Source organism: Aegilops tauschii, chromosome 7 (assembly GCF_002575655.3).
Source record: "Aegilops tauschii subsp. strangulata cultivar AL8/78 chromosome 7, Aet v6.0, whole genome shotgun sequence".
In the NCBI taxonomy this organism is placed as follows: domain Eukaryota; kingdom Viridiplantae; phylum Streptophyta; class Magnoliopsida; order Poales; family Poaceae; genus Aegilops; species Aegilops tauschii.
Window position 1 is genome coordinate 602,562,926 of NC_053041.3, and position 25,095 is coordinate 602,588,020.

Sequence of the window (25,095 nt, forward strand, 5' to 3'; positions counted from 1 at the left end):
GAAAAATTTTCTGGCGTCAAATAAAATCTACAAAAATTCAAATAAATCAAACAGTGCCACTGCTGCAATAAAACCTTATAAAAATCATTTTAGAAATACCAATATAAATTCAAATTTATTTCTCTCCAATTTTCTAATGTAGGGAATCATTTTACACTAATTTGCATCTATTTTATTTTTGGAGAAAAAATAATTTGAATAAAATCCAAAGAACTCCAAATTGCAAATAATTTTCAAGGGACTTTAAATTTGATTCTTTTAAACTCCCAACTCATATTTCATATAATTCGAAGAAGTCATTTTATCTTCTGTCATGAAAATCATTGAGTTGCATAAAGTTTCTGAATTTGAAAAAATATTTCCAAATAAAATTCAAATCTTTTGAAAACCCCTTTCCATTTATTTAAATGGAAGAAGTCATGTCATCTTCTCTCCAGGGTTTTGTGATGAAAAGAATTTGAATTCATGGAGATCATAAATGCAAAATGAAAGTTTGGGAAAGTCATTTTATTCCCTCTCATTTAACTTTCAAAAAGTTTCAAATTTCACTCGGTTTCACACAAGCAATCATATAATCAATCAAAACTATCTATTTAATATAACATTCCGAAATTTAGAATTTTGGGATGTTACAATCACCCCGCCGACTACCCCATGATGTTGTGGTCACTCGGTGGTATTTCTTTTTTCAAGTTCTTTTTGATTTTTTGGGCTTGCTTGTGTTCTAGCCCAGCAGACCTTCTATATATTTCGGTACTTTCATACTCGTTGTTTGAATGATTGGTTGCTTTTATATTTATATAAAGCGGAGCGAAATAAGTTTTTGTGGACAATTTACGAGCTCATGTGATGTGTATCTCATTCTCATGCATGATCTCATCTACTAGCTACCTACCTATGATTAGTCCCATGAGCTGGGATTGGGCTCCAAGACGAGCGACGCGTAGATGAGCTCGTTCCACGCGTCGGGCACGCCGGGGAGGCACCAATGGCTGCAGTCCTGCTTCCTCTTGGACACGTTCCTCCTCTTGTCCGGCGCCATGCCGTACAATGAAGGGGAAATTGAGTATAGAACATCGCAATTTGTTGAAATTTCTAGTAGTTTCCCTGATTTAACATGGCCATTTCCCCCCAGTTTTTTCCATTAATCATGAAGCCAGACTCAACTCGTGCCTGTTGCATTGTGGCCTTTTTCTTTTTTTGGGCCGGCTGGATTCGTGCCTGTTGGGCCAGTAGAAATAGGCCAGAAGAAGTATCAGCCGGTGTGGTCTCCTTCCGAGATCGAACAAGATCGTTTGTTCCGATCGATGGTCCTTCCCAAATAGTTCGCTCCGGGGAGCTCCTAGATAGATTGTTCAGTTGTTATCGGGGTCCAAAATTTGTGTGGCAATTGTTGAGGGATCGCTTCCCATCAGGAATGGAGGTGCTCAAGAGGCACGGCCCGGGTAATGGGTTATTTCCCCTTTGTGGGGTTGCGGAAACGGGGAAACCACATCCTTTTCTCTTACATGGCGTCTCACGTGCGTTCGAGCTTTGTGCGTGAGGCACTAGGCCCGGATTGGGAAGCTCACGACCTAGCCGGCTTCCTCCAGACCAGAGCTACGCAGATAGGGAGGAACATGCGACTCTTCTGGCTAGTTTTTGCGGCTCTAACTTGGACATTTTGGACGACGCGTAATAAGATGGTGATCGAGCGGATCTTCCTTCGACGGGCATCTGACTCTTCCTTCAAATTTCTCGTGTTTTCTCAGCGCTCGCACCCGCTGGTTAAACAGCGGGATCACGACAGGCTTGGGCAGATGTTGATTGCGCTACATGACACGGCGGGCGATGCCTCCGGCCGACGACCCCATGATATTGTTGTCACTTGGTGGTATTTTTCTTTTCAAATTCTTTTTGATTTTTTGGGTTTGCTTGTACTACAGTAGTTTGAGCTGATTTGTTGTTTCTATTTATAATGCGGACTGAAATAACTTTTTGTGGACAATTTACAAGGTCATGTGTATCTCATTCTCATGATCTCATCTACTAGCTGCCTATGATTTGTCCCATGACCTGGGGTTGGGCTCCAAGACGAGCGACGCGTAGATGAGCTCGTTCCACACGTCCGGCACGCCGGGGAGGCACCAGTGGCTGCAGTCCTGCTTCCTCTTCCCCCTCTTCTCTGGCGCCATGCCGTAGAGCGACGGGTGGCCGTCCTTGCGGAAGCTGGTCAGCCTCGTGACGTTGAGCAGCCGCACCGGGAACCGCATCCGCGCCACCACCTCGTCCACGATCCGCATCTTCTCCGGGTAGCTGTCCACCACCGCCCCCCTGAACGCCGGCTCCGTCTCGCCGCTGCAGGAGCCGCCCGAGTCCCACTCCCCTCCCCTGAAATGCGCCGTGGAGTATCCCCGGTAGAAGACGACGCTCTTGTCGGGGTCCATGTTCTTGTCGACCCACCGCGCCCATGTCTGGAGGGCTCTCCGGTAGGCTTCGGTCGAGTTGAACTGGGGGTACAGCGTGTCGCCTTCCATGTAGTAGTTGGTGCTGCAGTGTGGAGCCACACACACATTGTTCATCGGTTTTATCGATGGATGATTTGAACCTGCAAATCAATGGACGGAGTGGTGTCATCTCCGGCGGTGCATAACGTACCCCCTGGCGGTCTTGCCGTGCGTCCACCAGTGTCCGGTGTTGAAGACGAGGACGTCGGCCTTCTTCCACCGGCCGGCCGTCTTGTCGATGCGGTCGATCTGGAGGGTCGGGTTGGAGTTCCCCAGCCGGTTCAGCCGCACCCCTTCCCGGACCAGGAAATGCGAGCGCACGAACTCCACCGTGCAGTCAAAATCCTACAATAATCCCATCCTTCAACCTTCGACCAATGGAGCTTGATTCATTGACTGCGTCATGGAGTTTACCGGGAACCTGAAGACGAAGTAGCCGCGGCCCTTGGAGATCCGGTACCCGTGGGTCTCGAACATCCTGGACCTGTCGGGGAGCGCGGCGCGGAGGATGCAGAGCATGGACTCGAACTGGTTCCGGTTCATGGAGTCGCCCACCAGCATCAGCCGCCGCCCGCGCAGCCTCGACAGGAGGTCCGTCGCGTTGAACGTGGGGAGCCGGCACCGGCGCGGCGCCCAGCGCCACCGCGTGTACCCGGCGTCCGCCCGCCCGTTGGACGCGCACGCGTACGCCTCGTCCACGTACGGGCACGTGCCCGGCGCGTACAGCGGCCGCGTCGGCTTCTCGTTGTCGTCCGGGACCCACGTCCCGTCGTAGATGTCGCAGCGTTCGGATTTCTCGCGGCCGGCTGCCTTGGGCGGCGGCGTGGGACGTGGGAGAGGTGACGCCGTCTGTGTCAGCGGCCGCGGCGGCGGTAGAGAAGGTGACGACGTCGCTTGTGCCGGCGGGGCTGACGTTCGTGCCGTCCGTGGCGGTGGTGACCGATGCGAGACGCGAATCGACGGGAGCCAGGAGAGGCGATGGGAGGACAGAGCGTGCGGGGAGGTGGCAGAGGGGCGCAGCAGGAGGAGGAGGGGGAGTGTGAGCGGGAGGAGGAACGGAACGGAGACGAAGGCGGCGAGCGGGAGCACGAGGCGGCACGGGAGCGGCGGCGCGGGCGGCATCTGCTGGCTGGTGGAGCCAGATCACCGGACTTCAGTGACTGCGAAGGCGTGATGCGAGGCCTCCGGGTTCCGGCGAGCCGTCGAAGGTGGCGGGCGGTGGATCCTTCGGGCGACTGGCGTGGCGGGGAGCGCGCGCGTCAGTTGCTCCGGTCAGATCGAGCAACCAGAGGTACACGGCTCGGAAGGAACATGGGCCGGGTGGAAGGCGGAACCATCAATCATAAGACGGGTCGAGCTGCAGAAAATACGATAAGATGGGCTGACTTGGGCTTCCGTCCTACAAACGGTTTTCTCTTTCGGGGAGTTGTGCTTCCCGCTGACCATTGCACTTCCCTCCCCACAAAAAAGAAAATCTGATCACTACACTATCTGAAGAAAAAATAACTGACCACTGCAATGTAAAAACGGGAGCTCTTGATGTCCGTTTCATCTCGCCTCGAGATCAGTTTGCTGTTGTGTGACCAAGCCGGCTACCAACAGATTTTACACCGATTCCGTCACAATTCGAATCTGGTTGATAATATTAGAGGAGAATCTGTTGTCATTCATTTCGTTTGACCTCCCCTCTCACGTACATTGCTTCCCCCACCGTTTTTCGTCTAGACCGGATGCTTTGCAAAACCGCACCCATTAGGATGCGGTGTTGGGCGACTATGGAGGAGCTTTTCATAGCCTCCTCCATCATGTCCGGCCATTCAGCCACACCTCGACCTCCAGTGTTTGGCACAGGCGGTGGGGCCCCTGCTCCTCCTTCGGTGGAAGGCGGTTGCATTGTTCCGAAGGGCTGCTCAGGCTCCGGAACCGCCGTCTGGGAAGGCTTGGCTTGCCCAAGCTCCTTCTCCTTATTGTCGTTGGCCGAAGCTTTAGCTTTGGCCATGAAAATATCCTCATCACCCCCATGTTCGACACGGGTGGGGTCCTCTGGGACAACACCTCCCCGGTATCTCCGATGAATGGGGGAGGCGCAGAATGCGACGCGCCTCCACTCTCCCCCAGGTCGGCCCGCGGAGAAGTGCCCTTTGACACCTGGCCAGTGGGGAGGTTGCGGGGCGGGATGCGGTGCAAAAGAACATATACTTTTATGTATTGGGTTAATAAAATTGATTCCCGGAAAGTCTTTGGACTCTTAACTTTCGGCGCGGCGCTTGATTCTGGAAACCCGCTCCGTGATCTTCTCCGAAGTTGCAGACTCCTTATCGGAGTCCGAGCTGTCATCAACTATGACGAGCTTTCCCCTCCCCTCCTCTTCAGAGCTGGGGAAGGGTGTTCCCCCTCGGTTTCGGCCGGTGCCGCCCTCTTCTTGGAGCGGGAGTAGTCTGAAGGAAATATGCCCTAGAGGCAATAATAAACTTGTTATTTATATTTCCTTATATCATGATAAATGTTTATTATTCATGCTAGAATTGTATTAACCGGAAACTTAGTAAATGTGTGAATACATAGACAAACAGATTGTCACTAGTATGCCTCTACTTGACTAGCTCGTTGAATCAAAGATGGTTAAGTTTTCTAGCCATAGACATGAGTTGTCATTTGATTAACCGGATCACATCATTAGAGAATGATGTGATTGACTTGACCCATTCCGTTAGCTTAGCACTTGATCGTTTAGTATGTTGCTATTGCTTTCTTCATGACTTATACATGTTCCTATGACTATGAGATTATGCAACTCCCAAATACCGGAGGAACACTTTGTGTGCAATCAAACGTCACAACGTAACTGGGTGATTATAAAGGTGCTCTACAGGTGTCTCCGATGGTGTTTGTTGAGTTGGCATAGATCGAGATTAGGATTTGTCACTCCGATTGTCGGAGAGGTATCTCTGGGCCCTCTCGGTAATGCACATCTATAAGCCTTGCAAGCAATGTAATTAATGAGTTAGTTGCAGGATGATACATTACGGAACGAGTAAAGAGACTTGCCGGTAACGAGATTGAACTTGGTATTGAGATACCGACGATCGAATCTCGGGCAAGTAACATACCGATGACAAAGGGAACAACGTATGTTGTTATGCAGTTTGACCGATAAAGATCTTCGTAGAATATGTGGGAGCCAATATGAACATCCAGGTTCTGCTATTGGTTATTGACCGGAAACGTGTCTCGGTCATGTCTACATAGTTCTCGAACCCGTAGGGCCCGCACGCTTAAAGTTCCGTGATGATCGGTATTATGATTTTATGTGTTTTGATGCACCGAAGGTAGTTTGGAGTCCCGGATGAGATCGGGGACATGACGAGGAGTCTCGAAATGGTCGAGACGTAAAGATCGATATATTGGAGGACTATATTCGGACATCGGAAAGGTTCCGAGTGATTCGACTATTTTTCAGAGTACCGGAGAGTTACGGGAATTCGTATTGGGCCTTAATGGGCCATACAGGAAAGGAGAAACATGCCTCAAGGGTGGCCGCGCCCCTTCCCCTTGGACTGGTCTGAATTGGACTAGGGAAAGGGGGCTCCCCCTTCCTTCCTTCTCCCTTCCCCTTTTTCCTATTCCATGTGGGAGGTGGAATCCTACTAGGACTAGGGAGTCCTAGTAGGACTCCACACTTTGGGCGCGCCCTATGAGGGCCGGCCTCCTCGTCCCTCCATCCTTTATATACGTGGCCAGGGGGCACCCCATAGAGACACAAGTTTATCATTGATCTCTTAGGCATGTGCGGTGACCCCCTCCACCATAATCCACTTCGGTCTTATCGTCGTAGTGCTTAGGCGAAGCCCTACGCCGGTAGCTTCATCATCACCGTCATCACGCCGTCGTGCTGACAAAACTCTCCCTCGACACTCTGCTGGATCGTGAGTTCGTGGGACGTCACCGAGCGGAACGTGTGCAGATCGCGGAGGTGCCGTACCTTCGGTGCTAGGATCGGTCCATCGTGAAGACGTACAACTACATCAACCGCGTTGTCATAATGCTTCCGCTTATGGTCTACGAGGGTACGTAGACAACACTCTCCCCTCTCGTTGCTATGCATCACCATGATGTTGCGTGTGCGTAGGATTTTTTTTGAAATTACTACGTTCCTCAACAGTGGCATCCAAGCCAGATTTATGCGTAGATGTTATATGCACGAGTAGCACACAAGTGAGTTGTTGGCGATAATAGTCATACTGCTTACCAGCATGTCATACTTTGATTCAGGCGGTATTGTTGGATGAAGCGGCCCGGACCGACATTACGCGTACGCTTACGCGAGACTGGTTCTACCGACGAACTTCGCACAAAGGTGGCTGGCGGGTGTCAGTTTCTCCAACTTTAGTTGAATTGAGTGTGGCTACGCCCGGTCCTTGTAAAGGTTAAAACAGCACATACTTGACGAAAAATCGTTGTGGTTTGATGCATAGGTAAGAACAATTCTTGCTCAGCCCGTTGCAGCCACGTAAAACTTGCAACAACAAAGTAGAGGACGTCTAACTTGTTTTTGCAGGGCATGTTGTGATGTGATATGGTCAAGACATGATGCTAAATTTTATTGTATGAGATGATCATGTTTTGTAACAGAGTTATCGACAACTGGCAGGAGCCATATGGTTGTCTCTTTATTGTATGAAATGCAATCGCCATGTAATTGCTTTACTTTATCACTAAGCGGTAGCGGTAGTCGTAGAAGCAATAGTTGGCGAGACGGCAACGATGCTACGATGGAGATCAAGGTGTCGCGCCGGTGACGATGGTGATCATGACGGTGCTTTGGAGATGGATATCAAAGGCACAAGATGATGATGGCCATATCATATCACTTATATTGATTGCATGTGATGTTTATCCTTTATGCATCTTATTATGGCCATATCATATCACTTATATTGATTGCATGTGATGTTTATCCTTTATGCATCTTATTTTGCTTAGTTCGGCAGTAGCATTATAAGATGATCTCTCACTAAATTTCAAGGTACAAGAGTTCTCCCTGAGTATGCACCGTTGCAAAAGTTCGTCATGCCGAGACACCACACGATGATCGGGTGTGATAAGCTCTACGTTCACATACAATGGGTGCAAGCCAGTTTTGCACACGCAGAATACTCGAGTTAAACTTGACGAGCCTAGCATATGCAGATATGGCCTCGGAACACTGGAGACCGAAAGGTCGAGCGTGAATCATATAGAAGATATGATCAACATAGTGATGTTCACCATAGAAAACTACTCCATCTCACGTGCAAGCGGAACTACCCCAAATAATTGGCAGATTAATCACTGGAAGCGGAACTACCCCAAATAATTGGCGGATAAGAAGGATGGCAAAGTGAACAAAAGTATATTTGATGTACATATTATTGATGTGTAGTTTACTACTATTTATGGCAACCCCTCAGTATTTAATACTGGTTTTGTTGCTCAGAGTAGTAACTTGAAACAGGAGTTGCAAAATGAACAGAGACTAGTTAAGGGCGAGGTGACGATGTGTGTTGGAAGTAATTCATAGGTCGATAAGATCACCATCGCACACACCCTTTACCTTCGAGATTAGTGTTGAACCTAAAATAAATGTTATTTGGTGTTAGCGTAGAGCATAAATATGATAGGATCATGTTTATTGCGAATACGGTTATTCATTTAAGTCAAAGAATAATTGTTGTTCTATTTACATGAATAAAACCTTCTATGGTCATACACTCAATATAAATGGTTTATTGAATCTCGATCGTAGTAATACACATATTCATAATATTGAAGCCAAAAGATGCAAAGTTAATAATGATAATGCAACTTAATTGTGGCACTGCCGTTTAGGTCATATTGGTGTAAAGCGCATGAAGAAACTCCATGCCGATGGGTTTTTGGAATCACTTGATTATAAATCACTTGATGCTTGCGAAGCATGCCTCATGGGCAAGATGACTAAAGACTCTGTTCTCCAGAACAATGGAGCGAGCAACTGACTTATTGGAAATAATACATACTGATGTATGCAGTCCGATGAGTGTTGAGGCTCGCAGCATGTATCGTTATTTTCTGACCTTCACAGATGATTTGAGTAGATATGGGTATATCTACTTGATGAAACATAAGGCTGAAACATTTGAGAAGTTCAAAGAATTTCAGAGTGAAGTGGAAAATCATCATAACAAGAAAATAAAGTTTCTACGATCTGATCGCGGAGACGAATATTTGAGTTACGAGTTTGACCTTCAATTAAAATAATGTGGAATAGTTTCACAAACTCATGCCACCTGGAACACTACAACATAGTGGTGTGTCCGAACGTCATAACCGTACTTTATTGGATATAGTGCAATCTATGATGTCTCTTACCGATTTACCACTATCGTTTTGGGGTTATGCATTAGAGACAGCTGCATTCACGTTAAATAGGGCACCATCTAAATCCGTTGAGACGACACCTTATGAACTATGGTTTGGCAAGAAACCCAAGTTGTTGTTTCTTAAAAGTTTGAGGCTGCGATGCTTATGTGAAAAAGTTTCAACCTGATAAGGTCGAACCCAAGAAATGTGTCTTCATAGGTACCCAAAAGAGACTGTTGGGTACACCTTCTATCACAGATCCAAAGGCAAGACCTTTGTTGCTAAGAATGGATCCTTTCTGAAGAAGCAGTTTCTCTCGAAAGAAGTGAGTGGGAGCAAAGTAGAACTTGATGAGGTAATTGTACCTTCTCCCGAATTGAAAAGAAGTTCATCACAGAAATCAGTTCTAGTGATGCCTACACCAATTAGTGAGGAAGTTAATGATGATGATCATGAAACTTCAGATCAAGTTACTACCGAACCTCGTAGGTCAGCCAGAGTAAGGTCCGCACCAGAGTGGTACGGTAATCCTGTTCTGGAGGTCATGTTACTTGACCATGACAAACCTACGAACTATGAGGAAGCGATGGTGAGCCTAGATTCCGGAAAATGGCTTGAGGCCATGAAATCTGAGATGGGATCCATGTATGAGAACAAAGTATGGACTTTGGTTGACTTGCCCGATGATCGGAAAGCCATAGAGAATAAAATGGATCTTCAAAAGGAAGACGGACACTGATAGTAGTGTTACTATCTACAAAGCTCGAATTGTTGCAAAAATGTTTTCGACAAGTTCAAGGTGTTGACTACGATGAGATTTTCTCACTCATAGCGATGCTTAAGTCTGTCCGAATCATGTTAGAAATTGCCGCATTTTATGAAATCTCGCAAATGGATGTCAAAACTGCATTCCTTAATGATTTTTTTAAAGACGAGTTGCATATGATGCAACCAGAAGGTTTTGTCGATCCTAAAGGTACTAACAAAGTGTGCAAAGCTCCAGCGATCCATCTTTGGACTGGTGCAAGCATCTCTGAGTTGGAATATACGCTTTGATGAGTTGGTCAAAGCATATAGTTTTATACAGACTTACGATGAAGCCTGTATTTGCAAGAAAGTGAGTGGGAGCACTACAGCTTTTCTGATAAGTATATGTGAATGACATATTGATTGATCTGAAATGATGTAGAAATTTCTGGAAAGGATAAAGGAATGTTTGAAAGGAGTTTTTCAAAGAAGACCTAAGTGAAGCTGCTTACATATTGAGCATCAAGATCTATAGAGATAGATCGCCATCTGACCAACACTCAAAGGATTTACTAGAGTCAATAATCTAGTTCATATCGCTATGTGATTAACACCCAAAGAGTACTAAAGTGTGATCATGTTTTGCTTGTGGGAGAAGTTTTAGTCAACGGGTCTGCCACATTTAGATCCGTATGTATTTTGCAAATTTCTATGTTTACAATGCTCTGCATGGAGCTATTCTACCTTATTGCTCCCACTTTCAATATGTATCTAGATCAAGACTTAGAGTCATCCAGATCGGTGTCAAAGCTTGCATCGATGTAACTCTTTACGATGAACTCTTTATCACCTCCATAACCGAGAAATATTTCCTTAGTCCTCTAAGGATAATTTTGACCGCTGTCCAGTGATCTACTCCTAGATGACTATTGTATCCCCTTGCCAAACTCATGGCAAGGTACACAATAGGTCTAGTACATAGCATGGCATACTTTATAGAACCTATGGCTGAGGCATAGGGAATGACTTTCATTCTCTCTCAATCTTATGCCGTGGTCAGGCTTTGAGTCTTACTCAACTTCACACCTTACAATATAGGCAACAACTTCTTATTTGACTGATCCACTTTGAACTTCTTCAAAACTTTATCAAGGTGTGTGCTTTGTGAAAGTCCTATTAAGCGTCTTGATCTATCTCTATAGATCTTGATGCCTAATATATAAGCAGCTTCATCGAGGTCTTTCATTGAAAAACTTTTATGCAAGTATCCTTTTATGCTATCCTGAAATTCTATATCATTTCCAGTCAACAATATGTCATCCACATATAATATTATAAGTGCTACAGAGCTCCCACTCACTTTCTTAAAATACAGGCTTCTACGAAAGTCTATATAAAACCATATGCTTTGATCACCTCATCAAAGCGTATATTCCAACTCCGAGATGCTTGGACCAGTCCATAGATGGATCGATGGAGTTTGCACACTTTGTTAGCACCTTTAGGATCGACAAAACCTTCTGGTTGCATCATATACAACTCTTCTTTAAAAAAATCATTAAGGAATGCAGTTTTGACGTCCATTTGCGAGATTTCATAAAATGCGGCAATTTCTAACATGATTCGGACAGACTTAAGCATCGCTATGAGTGAGAAAATCTCATCATAGTCAACACCTTGAACTTGTCAAAAACCTTTTGCGACAAGTCGAGCTTTGTAGATAGTGACACTACCATCATTGTCCGTCTTCCTCTTGAAGATCCATTTATTCTCAATGGCTTGCCGATGATTGGGCAGGTCCACCAAAGTCCACACTTTGTTCTCATACATGGATCATATCTCAGATTTCATGGCCTCAAGCCATTTATCAGAATCTGGCTCATCATAGCTTCTTCATAGTTCGTAGGTTTGTCATGGTCCAGTAACATGACTTCCAGAATAGGATTATCATACCACTCTGGTGCGGATCGTGCTCTAGTTGACCTACGAGGTTCAGTAGTAACTTGATCTGAAGTTTCATGATCATTATCATTAGCTTCCTCTCTAGTTGGTGTAGGCATCACGGGAACAAATTTATCTGATGAGCTACTTTGCAATTCGAGAGAAGGTACAATTACATCATCAAGTTCTACTTTCCTCCCACTCACTTCTTTTGAGAGGAACTCCATCTCTAGAAAGGATCCATTCTTAGCAACAAAGCTCTTTCCTTCGGATCTGTGGTAGAAGGTATACCAAACAATTTCTTTTGGGTATCCTATAAAGACGCACTTCTTCTATTTGGGTTCGAGTTTATCAGGCTGAAGCTTTTTCACATAAGCATCACTACCCCAAACTTTAAGAAACGACAGCTTACGTTTCTTGGCAAACCACAGTTCATATGGTGTCGTCTCAACGGATTTAGACGGTGCCCTATTTAACGTGAATGCAGCTGTCTCTAATGCATTACCCCAAAACAATAGTGGTAAATCGGTAAGAGACATCATATATCACACTGTATCTAATAAAGTACGGTTACGACGTTCGGACACACCATTACGCTGTGGTGTTTCAGGTGGCGTGAGTTGTGAAACTATTCCACATTGTTTTAAATGAAGGCCAAACTCGTAACTCAAATATTCGCCTCCGTGATTAGATCGTAAAACTTTATTTTCTTGTTACGATGATTCTCCACTTCACTCTAAAATTCTTAGAACTTTTCAAATGTTTCAGACTTGTGTTTCTTTATGTAGATATAACCATATCTGCTCAAATCATCTGTGAAGGTCAGAAAATAACGATACCCGCCACGAGCCTCAACACTCATCGGACCGCATACATCGGTATGTATTATTTCCAATAAGGCAGTGGCTCACTAGCTCCATTGTTCCGGAGAACGGAGTTTTAGTCATCTTGCCCATGAGGCATGGTTCGCAAGTATCAAATAATTCATAATCAAGTGATTCCAAAAGCCCATCTGCATGGAGTTTCTTCATGCGCTTTATACCAATATGACCTAAACGGCAGTGCCACAAATAAGTTGCACTATCATTATCAACTTTGCATCTTTTGGCATCAATATTATGAATATGTGTATCACTACGATCAAGATTCAATAAACCATTCACATTCGGTGTATGACCATAGAAGGTTTTATTCATATAAGTAGAACAACAATTATTCTCTGACTTAAATAAATAACCGTTGTAATAAACATGATCTAATCATATTCATACTCAAAGCAAACACCAAATAAAATTTATTTAGGTTCAACACTAATCCCGAAGGTAGAGGGAGTGTGCGATGGTGATCGTATCAACCTTGGAATCACTTCCAACACACATCGTCAACTCACACTTAACTAGTCTTTGTTCATTCTGCAACTCCTATTTCGAGTTACAAATCTCAGCAACTGAACCGGTATCAAATACCCAGGGGTTGCTATGAACACTAGTAAATTACACATCACTAACATGTATATCATATATACCTTTGTTCACTTTGCCATCATTCTTATCCGGCAAGTATTTGGGGTAGTTCCACTTCCAGTGACCATTTGCTTTGCAGTAGAAGCACTCAGTTTCACGCTTGGGCCTAGCTTTGGGCTTCTTCATGGGAGTGGCAACTTGCTTGCCATTCTTCTTGAAGTTCCCTTTCTTTCCCTTGCCCTTTTACTTGAAGCTAGTGGTCTTTTCAACCATCAACACTTGATGATTTTTCTTGATTTCTACCTTCGCCAATTTCAGCATCGCGAAGAGCTTGGGAATCGTTTTCGTCATCCCTTGCATATAATAGTTCATCACGAAGTTCCAGTAACTTGGTGATAGTGACTAGAGAACTCTGTCAATCACTATCTTATATGGAAGATTAACTCCCACTTGATTCAAGCGATTGTAGTACCCAGACATTCTGAGCACATGCTCACTAGCTGAGCTATTCTCCTCCATCTTGTAGGCAAAGTACTTGTTAGATGTCTCATACCTCTTAACACAGGCATGAGTCTGAAATATCATTTTCAGATCTTGGAATATCTCATATGCTCCATGGTGTTCAAAACAATTTTGAAGTCCCGGTTCTAAGCCGTAAAGCATGGTGGCCTAAACTATCAAGTAGTCATCATACCGAGTTTGTCAAACGTTCTTAACATCTGCATCTGCTCCTGCAATAGGTCTGTCACCTAGCGGTACATCAAGGAGATAATTCTTCTGTGCAGCAATGAGGATAATCCTCAGATCACGGATCCAATCCGCATCATAGCTACTATCATCTTTCAACTTAGTTTTCTCTAAGAACATATCAAAATAAAACAGGGGAGCTATACGCGAGCTATTGATCTACAACATAGATATGCAAAAACTATCAGGAGTAAGTTCATGATAAGTTAAGTTCAATTAATCAAATTACTTAAGAACTCCCACTTAGATAGACATCCCTCGAGTCATCAAAATGATTACGTGATACAAATAAACTAAACCATGTCCGATCATCACGTGAGATGGAGTAGTCTTCAATGGTGAACATCTCTATGTTGATCAAATCTACTATATGATTCACGTTCGACCTTTCGGTCTCCAGAGTTCCGAGGCCATGTGTGTACATGCTAGGCTCGTCAAGTTTAACCCGAGTATTCCGCATGTGCAAAACTGTCTTGCACCCGTTGTATGTGAACGTAGACCTTATTACACCCGATCATCACGTGGTGACTCAGCACGGCGGACTGTCCCGGGAGAACACTTATACCTTGAACTTGTGCCTTTGATCTCCATCTCCATCTCCCGATCACACCCGATCATCACGTGGTGTCTCAGGACGGCGAACTTGTGCCTTTGATCTCCATCTCCAAAGCACCGTCGTGATCTCCATCATCACTGGCTTGACACCTGCATCTGCATTGTAGCTTCGTGGTCGTCTCGCCAACTATTGCTTCTACAACTATCGCTAACGCATAGTGATAAAGTAAAGCAATTACATGGCGTTTGCATTTCATACAATAAAGCGACAACCATAAGGCTCCTGCCAGTTGATGATAACCACTAGTAGAAAACACGGCTTTGGTTCGGCCAGAAAAGAGCATTAATCCCGGTTGCATTACGAACCGGGACTAATGTGAGCATTGGTCCCGGTTCGAGCGGCTAGGGCACCGTACAGGCATTAGTCCCGGTTGGTGCCACGAACCGGGACTAAAGGGTGCGATGCCCATCAGTACAGGTTCGTGGCACCAACTGGTACTAAAGGTTAGACCTTTAGTCCCGGTTTGAGCCACCAACCGGTACTAATGGGGTTTGAGGCATTAGTACCAGTTCATGGCACGAACCGGTAGTAAAGGTCCCATTTTCAAACTCTACCCCCCCTGTGGATCGCCTTTTCAGTTTTGTAAAAAGCAAAAGAAAATGATAAAAACTTCAAAAATTAGAATCCTTCAAGATGTAGTTATGTTACTACATGTACTAGTTAGGAAAATTAAAAAACTTAAATTTGGACATGTTTTGCAAAAAGTGTAGGGAAAATGTAAAACGGCTATAACTTTTGCATACGATGTCAGAAAAAACGTATAATATATCAAAATGTTCAGCACGAAAATCCGCATCCAACTTTGACGGCCTACAGCCTATTTGCAAATTTTTAGAATCCTCAAAATCTTAAGGAAAAAAAGTTATGCTCAAATTTCTGTTTTTTTTTGAATTTTTGTTAAATTTGGTCAAACTACTTATTCAAGAAGTATTAGTGTTACTAAATAATTATTCAAGAATATTAGTGTTACTAAATAATTATTTCAGTTTTTTTGAATTTTGGTCAAATCTGGTCAAACCATGGTCAAACTGTGGTCAAATAATGGTCAAACTAATTATTCAAGAAATATTAGTGTTACTAAATAATTATTTTAGTTTTTTTGAATTTTGGTCAAATCTGGTCAAACTGTGGATAAATTATGGTCAAACTACTTATTCAAGAAATATTATTGTTACTAAATAATTAGTGTTTTTTAGAACAATAGTTTCAAACTCAAACAGTGAAATGTGTGACTTCATGCTCAAGCTAAATTCCTGAGGGTTAATAGGATTGACATCTTACTATTGTCAGGAAAACAACAAGTGCAGACTTGGAAACGAGGGAGAATAGAACCCGGAAGTTAAGCGTGCTCAGGCTGGAGTAGTGAGAGGATGGGTGACCGTCCGGGAAGTTAGATGATTTGGAATGATGAGGGGTGATTAGAGATTAGAGGTTAAATTGAGCAGTGATGAGGGGTGATTAGAGATTAGAGGTTAAAATAATTCAGAAATTTAAAAACAAAAAAAATCAAAAAAAATTTCAAAAAAAATCATAAAATTCCCTTTAGTACCGGTTGGTGTTACCAACCGGGACTAAAGGTGGACCTCCAGGCAGCGGCCACGTGGAGGGCCTTTAGTCCTGGTTCGTGTAAGAACCGGGACTAAAGGGGGAGGCTTTAGTAACGACCCTTTAGTCCCGGTTCCAGAACCGGGACTAAAGGCCCTTATGAACCGGGACTAAAGGCCCTTTTTCTACTAGTGAACATTTACGAAACATGATCATCTCATACAATAATGTATATGACATCATGTCTTGACCATATCACATCACAAAATGCCCTGCAAAAACAAGTTAGACATCCTCTACTTTATTGTTGCATGTTTTACGTGGCTGCTACGGGCTTCTAGCAAGAACCGTTCTTACCTACACATCAAAACCACAACGGTGATTTATCAAGTTTGCTGTTTTAACCTTCAACAAGGACCGGCCGCAGTCAAATTCGATTCAACTAAAGTTGGAGAAACAGACATCCGCCAGCCACCTTTATGCAAAACTAGTTGCATGTCTGTCGGTGGAACCGGTCTCATGAACGTGGTCATGTAAGGTTGGTCCGCGCCACTTCATCCAACAATACCGCCGAATCAAAATAAGACATTGGTGGTAAGCAGTATGACGATCACCGCCCACAACTCATTGTGTTCTACTCGTGCATGTCATCTACGCATAGACCTGGCTCGGATGCCACTATTGGGAAACGTAGCATGCAATTTCAAAAAAATTCCTACGCTCACGCAAGATCTATCTAGGAGATGCATAGCAACAAGAGGGGGAGAGTGTGTGCACGTACCCTCGTAGACCGAAAGCGGAAGCGTTTGACAACACGGTTGATCTAGTCGAACTTCTTCTCGTTCCGACCGATCAAGCACTGAATGTACGACACCTCCGAGTCCTACACACGTTCTGCTCGATGACGTCCCTCGAACTCTTGATCCAGAAAAGTGTCGAGGGAGAGTTACGTCAGCACGATGGCATGGTGAAGGTGATGGTGAAGTGATCCGCGCAGGGCTTCGCCTAAGCACTACGTGAATATGACCGGAGCGTAAACTGTGGAGGGGGCGCCGCACACGGCTAACAACTATTATGTGTCATCTAGCAGTGCCCCCCCACATATATATAGGTTGGAGGGGAGGAGAGGCAGCCAAGGGGGTGCCCCAAGTAGGAGGAATCCTACTTGGGCGCCTCCCAATTCGGCCTCCCCCTTTACCATATCCACCGGAGGGGGAAGGAAAGAGGAGGGAGGAGGGAAGGAAGGGGGAGGCCGAATCCCTCCCCTTCCTTCTCTCTTCCTCCTTTCCTTCCTCCTAAGGTGCGGGCTATATGGGGGGTGCAGCAGCCCATGCTGGCTGCTGCGTTTCCCCTCCCGACCCATTAGGCCCATATAGTTGCCGCGGGGGGGGGGGGGGGGGGTGCGCCCAGAACCCCTTCCGGTGACCTGATATGTTCCCGGTACCCCCAGAACACTTCCGGTGTCCGAGTATCATCGTCCTATATATGAATCTTTACCTCTCGACCATTTTAAGACTCGTCGTCATGTCCGTGATCTCATCCGGGACCCCGAACAACATTCGGTCACCGAATCACATAACTCATATTATACAAAATCGTCATCGAACGTTAAGCGTGCGGACACTGCGGGTTTGAGAACTATGTAGACATGACCGAGACACCTCTTCGGTCAATAACCAACAGCGGAACCTGGATGCTCTTATTGGTTCCCACAAATTCTATGTAGATCTTTATCGGTCGTACCGAAATGACAACATACGTTATTCCCTTTGTCATCGGTATGTTACTTGCCCAAGGTTTGATCGTCGGTATCTTCATACCTAGTTTACTCTCGTTATCGGAAAGTCTATTTACTTGTTCCGTAATGCATCATCCCGCAACTAACTCATTAGTCACATTGCTTGCAAGGCTTCTTATGATGTGCATTACCGAGAGGGCCCAGAGATACCTCTCCAATACTCGGAGTGACAAATCCTAATCTTGATCTATGCCAACCCAACAAACACCTTCGGAGATACCTGTAGAGCATCTTTATAATCACCCAGTTACGTTGTGACGTTTGATCACACACAAGGTATTCCTCCGGTATCCGGGAGATGCATAATCTCATAGTCAAAGGAATATGTATTTGACATGAAGAAAGCAGTAACAATAAAACTGAACGATAAATATGCTAAGCTAAGGTAATGGGTCTTGTCCATCACATCATTCTCCTAATGATGTGATCCCGTTCATCAAATGACAACACATGTCTATGGTTAGGAAACTTAACCATCTACGATTAACGAGCTAGTCCGGTAGAGGCTTACTAGGGACACGATGTTTTGTCTATGTATCCACACATGTATCAAGTTTCCGGTTAATACAAATCTAGCATAAATAATAAAAATTTATCATGATATAAGGAAATATAAAATAACAACTTCATTATTGCCTCTAGGGCATATTTTCCTTCAGTGATCTCTGCCTTGAAGGGACATGCCATCAAAAAGGCGCCCTCAAGTCGCTTATCGAGTCTTCATGTTTATGACTGGACGCGGCCCTTCGCCTAAAGTTGTCAGTCAAAGATACTGTTTTGCATTCGGATGATTGGCGTTAAAGGCTAAGTGTCTGGAGTCCGGATACGGCTTGGTGTATGGCCGGACTTAATCAAGTACCATTCGAAGAAAAAGGAACTCGCTTGCAAGCCGGAGCCCGCAGTCTTGGGATTCATGAGAAGCCAGCATTGAAGGCTAGTTCGGGGGCTACTGAGGGAGTCCTGGATTAGGGGGTCCTCGGGGTGCCGCCTCATCTCACATGGGCCGGGCTGTTGGGCCGTACCATATCCGGACCGGAGACCTTTTGTGCCTTGGTGTGCACCCCAAGTTAAGATAGAAGACCCGAAGTTTCCTTGATGTAACCGACTACCTATAAACCCTAGCAGCCCTGGTGTCTATATAAACCAGGGGGCTTAGTCCGTAGAGCCTGGAGGAACAATCACCATCCTACTAGTTAGGATTTAGTTCGTCTGATCTTGTGGTAGATCTACTCTGTAACCCCCTCATACACAAGCAATATAATCAAGCCGGACGTAGGGTTTTACCTCTTAAAGAGGGCCCAAACATGGATAAACATAGTGTCCTACATCCACTATTCTCCATAGATCCAAGGTCCATAGTTCGAGACCCCTACCCGAGATCCACCAGTTTTTAACACTGACACACATCGGATCGCTAACCTCCGCGGCTTAATTGGGGTTATATTACACATGGTCCATGTACACGATACATCTTTGGTAACTCGTAAAACGCTTGCGGTGAATATCTCCAATTAAGGTTATAGTAATTCTAGGATGCAAAAAAAATCAGTATTTAATCGACGATGGGACCACCTAACACTGTGCCATATGGGCTACAACTTTTCGCGCCCTATTTATACCTAGCCGCAATGGATACTCCATTCTAAGGCGACGCGTTCATATGCTGAATCATGACATGGCCCTAGTGATGCAATACTTGAACTGCCATTGAAGTAAACTGGATAGCTTTTCACGCCATTTTGTTAAATGTAAGTAGCATAGTGTAGTAACTAACTGATACAATGATGTTGTGCTACTAGACGGCTTAATATTTAACCATTTTGGCGCGGCGAGGCCAAGGGTTCTTCCTGTATCAGTAATATTTCCATTAGTTGAATGTCAACACTCATAAAAGCATTATTTGCTTCTCGCGCCAAAACTAACCAGTCGCATGTAAACCTGAGCACTACCCTAAAATAACGATCGTTACAATTTCACGCCAATACTAATCCTGACATGGATGGCATGCAAAAGCATCAGACCCCCTCAACAGTAAAACGTGACGAACAAATGTGTGTTTCTGAATCGCTATTTCAACAAAGGGCGGCCTCATTTCTTGGCAACATGCAGCTGGAACTAAGCTAAATATAATAGCTATTTCGATTTTTCAGTTGATTGAAACCTTAAACTTCTAGACCAAATACAACTCAAAGAAATGAAGAAAAAAACAATTGGACAAAACATATTCCAAAAAAGGAAAAATAAAGGAAATTGTTGAATTTCAACCGGATGAAAATTCTCTCTTGTAAACCTCTCTCTCCGCTCACCACGTATCTCGCCCACCACTCCCACCTTATCTTTTCCCTCCAGCCTTATCTTCTCCGCGCATCGCTTCCTCCTTTTCCCCCCTTTTCTCGTTCAACAGCAGAGGTGAGGCACCACCGCAGGGGAGTAGCCTGATTCATCCTCACGCCACCGGGGCTGCAGTAGAGCGCGAGCGAGGTTGTCGAAGCTCTGTCGTGGCTGTGTTGAAGCGCCACCGAAGCTGCATCGCGGCTTCCGCCATCATTGCCGCGCGTTGCTTCGTAGAGCCGCCATGGCCGCCGCAATGGAGCGAGGTTGTTGAAGCTCCGTCGTGGTTGCATTGAAGCGCCACCGGAGCTGCATCAAGTTGTTGCAAACCCTAAACCCTAGCTCCTCTCTCTCACTGCCACAACCCGAGGAAGAAGAAGGAGGAAAGAAGAGGAGCACACAGTGGACACGGTGGGTTTTCATAGCGCATGAACGCCCGCTGCATGAACAACTTCTTCTCGAGCACGAACTCGACACCCACCGCCATTACAACGAACACCACACGGGTTTTATACCCTCGACAGCGCTGGGCACGACCCGCACGCTGCCACGCCCCCGAGCCCATGTTCTGGCCCGCACTGGCCGCGGCTACCTCGCGCACGCACGCGCCCAGCTAGCGGCGAGCCCTCAACAGAACAGCTCGGTCACCCGGTCCAGCTCGCCAACGGCCTCCTGGTCCTACGGTGCGACGTGCAGACACACCGCCCGCACCCTAGCCCTACACACGTACACCTACGCCATGGTCCTGACGCGTCCGACACGTCCAGCTTGCGCCCATACACGCGCTGGTCGCGCCCAGCTCGTCGCCGCGGCTTGTTCTGGCCAACACTCACCCCCTAAGCCATGGCTGAAAGCAGGCCGTCGTCCTCGACGCTGGCGTCCGCCAGTGGCGCACACTCCGCCGCCGGCTCCTCACACAGCAATGGGCACTCCCTCTTGAAGTGGCCGCGCTCGCCGCACTTGTAGCAGCGCCCGCGTCGGTTGCCGCCGTTGCCCGACGCCACGCTCCTGCCATCGTCGTCGTCCCGAGCCCCGCAGTGCTGCCGCTCGCGCGCTCGCCACTGCGCCGCCGTGAACATGAGTTGTCCGTCCGCCCGCTCGCCGCCACCTTGCCCGCGCCGTCGCAGCCGCTCCTCGAACGCCTTCAGCCGCCTGAGAGCTTCCTCGAACGGCATTGTCGACACGTCGCAGAACTGCTCCATTCCGGCGAAGGCGGCGTATAGGCGATCCGGGACTGAGTCCAGGAGCTTCTTCACCATCGCCGGGTCCTCCAGTGTCGACCCCAGCCCGGCGTAGCGAGCTGCCATGCTGCTGAGCTTCCCGGCGAACCCGTCCAGCGTCTCCCCGCCGTCCATGCGCAACAGCTCGAAGTCGCTCCGGAGCGAGGCTAGCCGCGCCGCCCTGACGCGATCAGCTCCGGCGAACCTCATCTTCAAGCAGGCCCAGATTTCTGCCGCCGTCTTCTTGGACGCCACCTGCAGCAGAAGGTCCTCGGCGAGCACGCAAATCAAGTACGCCCGAGTGGCTTGTCCTTCTTGGCGATCACGGTCGCCGCCGCGTCCTCCGCCGGCACCACGGCCACCCATTGCCCTACCGCGTCCAAGTTTGCTTGCACCTTGATCGGCCCACGCGGGGTAATTCTCACCAGTGAGCACCGGAACGGGCGGCGGCAGCGAGCTCCCCAATCCGCCGGCGTAGGGCACGATCGACATCGCCTACGCCCTCCACCAGCAATGTGGCTCTGATGCCAAATGTTGTCGCAAACCCTAAACCCTAGCTCGCCCTCGCTAGTCTCTCTCACTGCCACAACCCGAGGAAGAAGAAGGAGGAAAGAAGAGGAGCACATAGTGGACACGGTGGGTTTTTCCGGCGCACGAACACCCGCTGCACGAATAGCTTCTCCTCGAGCACGAACTCGACACCCACCGCCATTACAACAAACACCACACGGGTTTTATATCCTGGACAGCGCTGGGCACGACCCGCACGCCTCCACGCCTCCCGAGACCACATTCTGGCCCGCTCCGGCCGCGGCCACCTCGCGCATGCACGCGCCCAGCTCGCGGCGAGCCCTCAACAGAACAGCTCAGTCACCCGGTCCAGCTCGCCAACGGCCTCCTGGTCCTACGGTGCGACGTGCACACACACCGCCCGCACCCTAGCACTACACACGCACGCACACACGTACGCCTACGCCGCTGTCCCGACGCGCCCGACACGTCCAACTCGCGCCCATACACGCGCTGGCCGCGCCCGACTCGTCGCCGCGGCTTATTCCGGCCAACACATCACGCCTCCCGCCGCCGCCGGCCGCATTGCTACGGAGCGTGCCCGGCTGCAATGGAGCTCCGTTGCGGCTACAGTGGAGCGAGGCGGGCGATGCAATGGAGCTTTGTCTGAACACCGCGTGCTGGTGGCTGCAATGGAGCTTCGTCAGAACGCTACGCGCCGATGGCTGCAATGGAGCACGGTCGGGGCAGCAATGGAACATCGCCGGGACACTGATGGTGCTGTGTCAGAGCTGTTCTTTCGCGCCGCGGTGCTGCCATGGAGCTGCAGTGGAGCTTCCCCGAGGGTCGCCGGTGTTGCGTTGGAACTTGTTTTCCATCGTCTCCGGTGTGGCTGCGTTGGAGCTCTGCCGGTGGCTACGGTGCTGTGAGGTCGCTGACGTAGGCGCCACGGTGAGGTGGGATTGATGGCGAGCACCATTGTTTGTGTTCACTGCAGAGGAGGCACAGTGGGATTGACGATGAGCTGCTGTGTGTGATTTTCTGTATTGACCTGATCTAAGGGCTACGCATCGGGCAATCTGATGGCTGGCGATGATGTTTAGATTTGTTTGTTATGCTGGTTGATTCGTAGTAGTGGTCAAAAATAAATAACTTTTGGGCCAAATTCACCGGCCCCGCGCGTCCCGTTTTGAAGTTTCAACCACCTGCCTATCTTTGGCCTTTTCAACCCTAGACATCTCTCCTACCAACCCTTTTCTCCCGGAGGTATATATGTAGCGCCGACACCCCGAAGTATTCTGACACCCACAGCCAGCCGCCACCCACACCGGCCTCTCGTCCCGTCTCATCTCGTCGTCGTTCTCCTCCGCTCCCCATCCCTCCTGCGCAGTCGGCTGTCGGCTCGCCTCCCCGTCTACCCGTGCAGCGGACGCTTGGTACGGGCGGATTAGCAAGGCAAACCCAGGTCGCTTATCCCCGGTGCGTGAGCTCGCAAGCGGCAGACGGCGACGGCAATCGGGTGGTCCTCTCCTCCCCACGATTCGACCCTGACCCCAAGGTTTGCTAGGGTAAATCCTCCTCCCGCTCTCCTCGATAATCCTCGTTTGTTTAGAGGCGGCCCACTGGTTGTTAAAAGTTAGTCCGCTGTGCTCTGCTCGATGGCCGATCCGCGAGTTGATGAAGGTTCGGGGCTGACGTGCGTTGCCGGGGATCAGATCTGGGGCGCCGGAATTAACAGAAATTAGTGAGGAACGACCGGCCGCTTTGGCTATTTGTCGTCTGTTAAAGTTTTATTAGGATTTTGGTTGTACTAGCAAAAGAGCCCGTGCGTTGCAACGGAAGAGACTCTTAACCCGACAACCATCACTCAAGACCACAATAGGTCCATCTCCTTTATTTTTGCAAGGCATCATATTTGTGTTGCTGCTTATCCTCCTTCTCACCCTCGCCGGCGATGGCCTTGGTGTTCACACAAACAACAAAAAACGTGTTTGAATATGGTTAATTCTAAGGCGTCTCTCTCTCCCTCTCTCCTCTCCTCTCCTCTCATCTCTCTCTCTCTCTCTCGATGAGAAATCTGTTATTTTTCCCTGCGACATTTTTCAGAGGTATGCATGTGTAGTTATCAATGTTTTCTTTTCCCTATATGGTTATAGTGGGGGTGTTTATTTGCAATCCGGATCGCCGTGCGCTATAAATTATAAGTTTTTTGCCAAAGCAATATTTTTAAAATATTTAACAGGTAAAATTAACATCATATTTAGATTCCACACATTTTTCTAATAAAATTTCATATATAATATGTTAAAATCAAAGTTATGGTTTAAAAAATCATTTGTTTGATTTAAATATATTCCAAAATAATATTTAAAAATACTTAACAGGTAAAAATAATCTCATATTCATATTCTACATATTTTTCTAATCAAATTTCATATATAACATGTTCAAATCGAAGTTACGGTTTAAAAGATATGGATGATTTAAAAAAGCATTTGTTTTACTTAAATATGATCCGCGGATGAATTACCTAAAACATCAGGGTCGGTTTTCGAAAATTATAAAATAACGGTTCGGGTGTGACTTAAATCCGGACGGCGGGTTGATTTCAAGAAAACACAGGGATTTTTGTGTAAAATACGAAAAACAATTCGTTTTAACTTAAATCGGGACTGCGGGTTGAATTCTCTGATATAGAGGGACTTTTCTGAAAAATGCCATGACGGACGACCAGAAACCCAATTTGCTTTATTATATTAGGTAAAGATTATCCGGTTATTAGTGTCATCCTGTGGCGGATGGATTTTGGATTCCGCTTCAGTTCTCTTCCTGCGGTGATCTGTGAAGCGGAGGTGGCGTTTCCAGAGAGAACCGTGTCCACTCCAGGTCTTGTAATATGTGTAAGATCCCGTTGTTATTTTATGCTCTTCCGTGTGTCTTTTTGAGGTCGCCGTCTGAGATTGATTGTTGTCGTTTATCCGTCTGAGGTCGCTCAGCCCGTTCCTAATTGCAACGTTGTCGTTGACTGAGGTTGCAAGGTCGGCCGGGTGTCAAGCTTAGGCAGTATTTCTTTCTTTTGAGCCTATATAGGCAGTACTCCCTCCATAAATAAACATAAGAGTGTTTAGATCAATAAAGTGATGATCTAGACGCTCTTATATTTTCTTCCAGTGCCGAATCTAAAGTGGCCATTTTCACCCTTTTTGCTTATATTATATATTGAGATTTGTATCTGGCGAGCCACAGAATTAAATGTGTGGTTATTTTTGTGTAGGAAACAGGCGAAGGTTTTGAATCGGCGGACGGCAGC

At 46.8% G+C, this 25,095-nt stretch overlaps 2 protein-coding genes across 2 annotated transcripts; both read right to left on the reverse strand.

Annotated features, from left to right (window-relative positions):
- Nucleotides 1-2,036: 2,036 nt before the first annotated feature.
- LOC109731988 (protein trichome birefringence-like 5) lies at nt 2,037-3,608 on the reverse strand. Its single transcript, XM_073504537.1, has 3 exons — nt 2,901-3,608; nt 2,638-2,831; nt 2,037-2,529 (listed from the first exon to the last, which is right to left on the reverse strand). The coding sequence occupies exons 1-3, from the start codon at nt 3,606-3,608 to the stop codon at nt 2,037-2,039; spliced, it is 1,395 nt and encodes a 464-aa protein (XP_073360638.1).
- Nucleotides 3,609-20,891: 17,283 nt separating this feature from the next.
- LOC141027481 (uncharacterized) lies at nt 20,892-21,767 on the reverse strand. Its single transcript, XM_073504538.1, has one exon. It carries the CDS (start codon nt 21,765-21,767, stop codon nt 20,892-20,894), a length of 876 nt encoding a protein of 291 aa, XP_073360639.1.
- Between the last annotated feature and the right edge of the window lie 3,328 nt (nt 21,768-25,095).